Source organism: Coptis chinensis, chromosome 6 (genome assembly GCF_015680905.1).
Source record: "Coptis chinensis isolate HL-2020 chromosome 6, ASM1568090v1, whole genome shotgun sequence".
Taxonomy (NCBI): Eukaryota; Viridiplantae; Streptophyta; class Magnoliopsida; order Ranunculales; family Ranunculaceae; genus Coptis; species Coptis chinensis.
This window is the reverse complement of record NC_141461.1, coordinates 500,090-506,591: the sequence shown is the minus strand read 5'-3', so window position 1 is coordinate 506,591 and position 6,502 is coordinate 500,090. Positions and strand designations below refer to the sequence as shown.

The 6,502-nt window shown below is 37.6% G+C and overlaps 1 protein-coding gene and 1 long non-coding RNA gene across 4 annotated transcripts; both read left to right on the top strand.

The window, feature by feature from the left end:
* LOC147490462 (uncharacterized) lies at positions 1 to 1,742 on the top strand. The gene is made up of 2 exons (XR_015200131.1): positions 1 to 733; positions 965 to 1,742. It is a non-coding gene; the product is annotated as an uncharacterized LOC147490462 (long non-coding RNA).
* Positions 1,743 to 2,910: 1,168 nt separating this feature from the next.
* LOC147490461 (zinc finger A20 and AN1 domain-containing stress-associated protein 9-like) lies at positions 2,911 to 4,051 on the top strand. 3 transcript variants are annotated; one of them, XM_086565994.1, is made up of 2 exons: positions 2,911 to 3,107; positions 3,253 to 4,051. In XM_086565994.1, exon 2 carries the CDS (start codon positions 3,318 to 3,320, stop codon positions 3,783 to 3,785), a length of 468 nt encoding a protein of 155 aa, XP_086422120.1. In that variant the 5' UTR covers positions 2,911 to 3,107; positions 3,253 to 3,317; the 3' UTR covers positions 3,786 to 4,051. The 3 variants fall into 3 exon arrangements, with proteins under 3 accessions (XP_086422120.1, XP_086422121.1, XP_086422122.1); XM_086565995.1 differs by having other exon boundaries at positions 2,948 to 3,107; positions 3,289 to 4,051; XM_086565996.1 differs by having other exon boundaries at positions 2,953 to 3,107; positions 3,305 to 4,051.
* The last annotated feature ends 2,451 nt before the right edge of the window (positions 4,052 to 6,502 follow it).

The window sequence follows — 6,502 nt, the reverse complement described above, 5'->3', positions numbered from 1 at the left end:
GTTGCTGCTCCCAATGTTTCAGAATATGAGGTTGATGTTATAGCAGCTTCACGCAGCACTGATTCATTGTGCTCGCGAACTTTTGCAAGCTTTGTGTAGTTGGAGAAAGGGATTGTCATAACCTTTATTCTGCTTGGTCGAGTGATGACGGATAAGGACAGCTTCAACTTGGATGTCCCAAAGCCAACGCGCCTGGTTGAATATCTATTATGTAACCCTTCATACAGTATGCTATATGGCATAATAATTTGAAGTTCGTAAAGAAACCAATTAATTGCATTAAAATATCATGTACTGATGTACTTCATAGTTTATGATGTAAATGGCCATGTACAGTCCGAAAAAACAAAATCAAAGATAACTGATGCCTCATGGAAATTGAAGTACTTTTAAAACTTTGTCTTGGGTCTATCGCACACTAACTTTACATTAGTGTATCGATGTATTCAGGCAATCAATCGACATGTATTCGACCATTACCCCTCCCACAGTTAGCTTCTTAGCTGGATCGAGTTTGGGAATAAGCAGTTCGTTCTTGTCAATATCATCACCTCATAGAAGACATCAGATATCGGAATCTGATTCTGCCCTAAACAAACCATCCCCAGTACTGCAACCTTGGACAAAGAAGAGCCGTCTCTTCCACCATCAAAGCATGCGTCGAGTCAGGCGTTCTCTTATCCCGAACTACCACCAACTCAGCAATGCTCTTACACTCAAGCAGTCATCAATGGTAACACCATGCATACTCCAGATGTTAATCTTTTTTCCCTTAATTATCTCCAGATGAATTTTGTGGTATTGTGGTTGGATCTCTCCATTAGCTGCTTGGAAACTACATAGAAAGTCTGTAGTTTTCTTGTTAATTATTCCGTCTTAAGCATGAGCTCTGGAAGTTGTTTAAAAATGTACCATTGTATTTGCTTTAGCCAAAAGGTTTACATTAAATTTCCTTTTGGTGCAGGTGTTAATGTTCTATGTGGAATGGGACTACTTTCAACGCCCTACGCAGTCAAAGGAGGTTGGATGAGCCTATGGATACTACTTATGTATCACCTTTGCCAGATGACCAGCAATGTTTATCCCCACCATAATGTCCTTCTTCAGTAACTGAATATTCAGAGTTCGCTCCTCAAAATAAATCTTGTTTCTGGTTTTCCATATGCCTATCATGAATTGAACCAAGCCTGCATTCCATAGTTCCTGCCTGATAGGACTGTGGTGCTTGCAAGCTTTCATAACTGATTGGAGATCCAAGACAGGTAAAGAAGCTTTAAAGGTTTGAGCCAACCAGCACCTCATATCTCTAGTAACGTCACATTCCCAGAGCAAGTGTTGGGCGCTTTCTTCTGCCTTCCCACACAGTCTACACCTAGATGCCAGCTTTATGCCCTTCTGTTGAACTCTGTCATCAGTTGGGTACGCTTTTTGAATCAGTTTCCATACAATCCCAGAAGCTCTCGGGTGTACATATTTGTTCCAAACCCATCTGTGCCATTTTACTTTCACTTTTTTTTCCCTCAAAACTTCTATTACAAATCTCAACTCAGACAATTGCACAGGGCAAGAAAGCATAGAAAAATAATTACTATGGATTTATTTGCACGGTTACATAGTTATCCACTTTTCAGCCACAAATTTTGGAAATGTAATATCATTGGAGAAGTATTTTTCTCAAGCTATTGTAATTATTTGGCTGATTTGATGCTTAATGATAAGTGAGAGACGCATATTTCTGTCAATAATGCATGAAAGCACAATGTTTTAGATAATCTATGATTGGCGGTCTTGTGGAAATTGGTATCATATCTATCGAGAACCAACGATTATCAGGATAAATGCAAATTTCCTCTACACTCATTTTCTCAGTACCTGACTACAGGATATGCTCATTTCGGGCACCTTAACAAAATACAATTAATTATGGTCACTAAGGCATAAAGAAGTGAACTATTAACTTGTGACTATTGTAGAGACGTAAACAACAGAATGAAAAACATAACAAGAGACAGAAAAAACTAAATTTTGAAAAGGAGAGGCAGTCGTGCCGGAATTTTTGACAAATTATCATTTCGTAACTCAGAAGTTTACGATATTACGACAACAACCTGAATTTATTTGTCCTCGCCTGCCTTTTTTCTAGGAATATAAATAAGACTTCGAAAGAGATAAATAAAGCTTTGGAAACCAGGTAATCGATTTCTGGAATTTGGTAGCCAGTGGACCACATGACATAACTGAACAACAATTTTTTTCATATTGATGATCTCTCTGATTAAAATATAAAAATATCTTTATTTTGTTCACTCAAAGATTATAAAAAATATATGGAACTCATTTCTCACAATGTAGTGAATGTACACATTGAAGAATTGCTTGTTGAGTTATTGTTAGCTTGTTGAGTTATTGTTAGGTGGTAGTAATATCACCTGCATGTTTGAGGCTGAAATTTGAGGCCAGTATCTGTAAATTTTGACCAATTCTAAGTTGAGACAAATAACATTCGCAAATTTGGAGTACGACCTACCACCTGCGACACTACCAATGTCACTCAAAGTTGAAAAAAGTCAAAAAAAACAACTTACGCGACATTCCCACTGCCACGCCAAATTAAAAAAGTTAAAAAAAAAAAATCTACGCGACATTAGCAATGGCGCACGATACTACCATTGTCGTGCCACATCCCCATCCAAAACCACAAATTTACATCCACAGATACGGCTAGACAGGTGATACCTCCACATTTGCCTCTACCTAGAAATGGGGTGATACTTCCACCTAGAAATGCTTATAGACTAGTTGTTAAATAAATCTTCAATACGTATCTCGAAAAGTCGCCATCGTATCTCTAACTAGGGCGTAGGTAGTTTAAAAGCGTAAAATGAAGAGTAGGCTATCTTAAACTATCAACCACTATTGAGCAAACAAGTACACCCATTCCAAATTTGACACACACACACACACTTGTTTTGTATTTCTATATTTGTTGTTCTTGGCCGCTTGGAGAGAGAGAGAGAGGAAATCTTTCCTCTTTTTCCTAAGCAAATCTCCACCGTCCATCTCTCACTTCATCACTTTATAAAAATTTCAACCATCTCGAAAATCAGGTCTGTGTTTCACTTTCCCCCAATATTGAAAACTAGGGTTTCTAATTTCAATTTTCAACAGCTTTATATTAAAATTATTCAATTAGATCAATTTCTTTAATTTAATTTAATTAATTACTCTAATTTCTGTTTAATGTTTCAACAGGTTCGAAATGAATTGAAATAAAGTTTGTGTTTTTAGATTTGTTTTTTTTTAGGATTTGATTAGAAATGGAGCAAGAGAGACAGAAAATGGAAATTGAGGATAGTTCTAATGTTGGGCAAGCACCAAATGGACCAATTATGTGTGCAAACAATTGTGGGTTTTTTGGATCTGCTTCAAATAATAATCTTTGTTCAAAATGTTACAGAGATTTCTATTTGAAGCAATCCAAATCAGCAGCTGTTAGTGCTGTTGTTGATGTTGAGGAGGAGAATAACAAGGTTGAACCCATTGTTGTGGAAAGTGAAGGAACAACTTCAGAAGATCCAGGGAACCAACCGCCTGCGAACCGGTGTAACTTTTGTAGAAAGAGGGTTGGATTGACGGGGTTCAAGTGTCGTTGTGGAGAGACATTTTGTTCGATTCATCGTTATTCGGATAAGCATAATTGTGCCTTTGATTATAAGAGTGCTGGTCAAGATGCTATTGCAAAGGCGAATCCTATTGTGAAGGCAGATAAAATTGAGAAGATCTGATGGTGGGGTAAGAAGGATGGAATGAGGAATTGGGCAATCTCATTGTGGAGCATTTGTTTTTTATGCATGATAAAAGAAGGTGAAACCTTTGGTTATAAAACATTTCGAAATGATATCTTGTTTGGAAAATAAATTTGCTTGTGGTAGTATTATGATTATCTTTTTTTTTTCGCTTGCTTGCATGTGTATAGTCCAGTTCTATGTAATTTAAACCCAGTGATACTGGAGTGAAATCGTTGGTTATATTTCATTTTTATCCTTGTATATTTTGCTGTAGCATTTGCACTGGTGGTTCGATCTTATGGATATCTTGCCTTATTTTGAATTGTTTGTTATGCTGTGTCGTTTATTAGTTCACCGTGTATGGTACTTTGGATTATGTGAAAGGAGCTGAGTGTATGTACTTTAAAACGCAGTAGAGGTAATTTGTTTACTAGTTGTATCACTATTTCTTAATCTATCTTAATGAATGAGCTTCCAGACAGAGATATTCCATATCTTGTGTAGTTAGGTTAGGAGAGCACTTAGCTTGCTAGTTTCTTGTGTGAGGAGACAACATGGTTTCATCACCAGTTAACTAATGGCAGTATCACTTTTATTGTGGTGAGACCCACTGGAATTTCTCATCTTCATTTATCTATGATAGTATCAATTTCATTGTACTATGTTATGGATTATGGATGTTTACTAGATAGCTATAGCATACTTACATGGCCTATGGGTGTTTACTAGATTGATATTAGATTTCTTGTATCTACTATAGAATTCTCTATTTGGGTCCATTATGCGTGTTGGCAATGGTCTGAGGTGGAGTATTTCTTTGGTCACTGACCATGGTGTGCTATGCATGGGAAGTTGTTTATCTCTGTTTGATAAATACATACTTCTTTATGGGCCATTAATCTTATTGATCATGGTCATGGTTATGGTCATGTATTTTTAAGATATTTCTGGCTTCAAAACCATTCCAGAGTGGGAAAACTTGAGAATTCATATTTCTGATGGGATAGTCTGGTTGTTTTTGGTGTTTCTCAATTACAAGTACCTGAGGATCTTTTCTCATACTGGAGTGCCAAGTTTGAGCCATTGGTATTCAGGTTATTGTTTTCTAGTCTAGTCTGTTTATGTTCCTGTGCGCATGACATATGCATGTACTTTTAGACTTTCTTCCTAGAAAGTAGAAACCCTTTATGGATTGCTAGTAATTGCCTGCTTCTAAAAGCTGGGGAAGGGTTTGGCTGCTGTCGAAGCTGGGGAAGGGTTTGGCTGCTGTCGAAGCTGGGGAAGGGTTTGGCTGCTGTCGAAGCTGGGGAAGGGTATGCCTTTCCCTCTCTGAAAAATGCAATATGATACTGGCTTGTTCGACCTTTGTTAGGCTCTGACAGTTGTACTTAATAATAGTATCTTGTTTTCTAGCTGTTTCATTATCGTTTTCCTTTACTGTATGTATAGGCAACAGACGGAAAATATTTTTTCAAAGATTGGGGATACTGGTGCGTTGTTAGTAATTGAGACACTTTCGACTGATAAGGCTCTCTTGTTTGCTCATATTGGTCTTCAGAGGACAACCCCAAAAAAAAAAAGGAGCCTAAGCAGTTGAAGGAGAAGGGCGATAGGGTGAGCCTAGAGAGTAGGTGCGAACCTTTGAGTGCATAGGTAAGAGCTTCCGGGTAGGGCAACCTTTTAGTAGTAGTGGGACGCTATATTTCAAATTGTGTGGATATTCCAATAGTCGCCTAGGGTAAGATCACTACACTAGTTAATAGTTATTGAAAACATGACAGATTGGAGTTGATTCTTTACACTGAAGGAAATCCTTTCACATCGTCAGTCCTTGTGATAGTAGTTCGCTTTGAACAGATTCTTATCCGTTGCTTGAAAACTATTGTGAAAGAAAACTTCTGTGAGTTAGAATGTAGGGTTGTTTTAATTCTGCTGTTATAGCTGGGTAGCTTTCAGTAGGGAGGGAGCAAGCAATAAAAGTTTATCTGCCTCATTTTGTAGTTCCATGGTTTGTGTGTGGGCCTAGTCTACTCATCTCATCTCTGGTGTTCAGCGGAAATGTCTCCTGGAACATGACAGTACTGTGTGTGAAGCTTTGGAAGATAATAGAATTACCCATGTACGTATATGCTTCCTTTGTCAAAGGGATCAACACAATCTTTACTATGTAGACTGCAGAGTTCAGTGTATTGCTATGAATTCTTTGGGATCTCTGTAACATACATCTATGCCAGGAATATGTACTGAAACGATTTCTCAATTACTTGGGATCTCAGTAACATACATTTACGCTGGGATCGAAAAAGAATATGATTTGTGAGTGGATGGATGCACATGCCAACGTAAGGGAACCTGTAGAATGCACAAGTCCAATCCACTCTGTGTGCATTCATAGTTTGGCACTAAATTCTCAATAATTCTATACTGACACAGAGAATTTGACAAAGTTGACCGACACAGAAGCGTGACACTGGAACATCAATGTTGCACTATGAAAAACCATTATTGCAACATCAATGTTGCACCATAAAAACCACTACAACGTCAATGTTGCATCGGAAAATATCACTATCACTGCAACATCAATATGAAAACCACTACAACGTGAATATTGCACCGAGAAATATCACTTCAATATTAATGTTGCATCATGAAAACCACTGCAACATCAATGTTGTACCACAGAAAATCAATGGAATGGATGATTTGCTATA

Excerpts from the sequence above, each read along its gene's own strand:
- LOC147490461 (XM_086565994.1), top strand. The coding sequence starts at position 3,318 with ATGGAGCAAGAGAGACAGAAAATGGAAATTGAGGATAGTTCTAATGTT.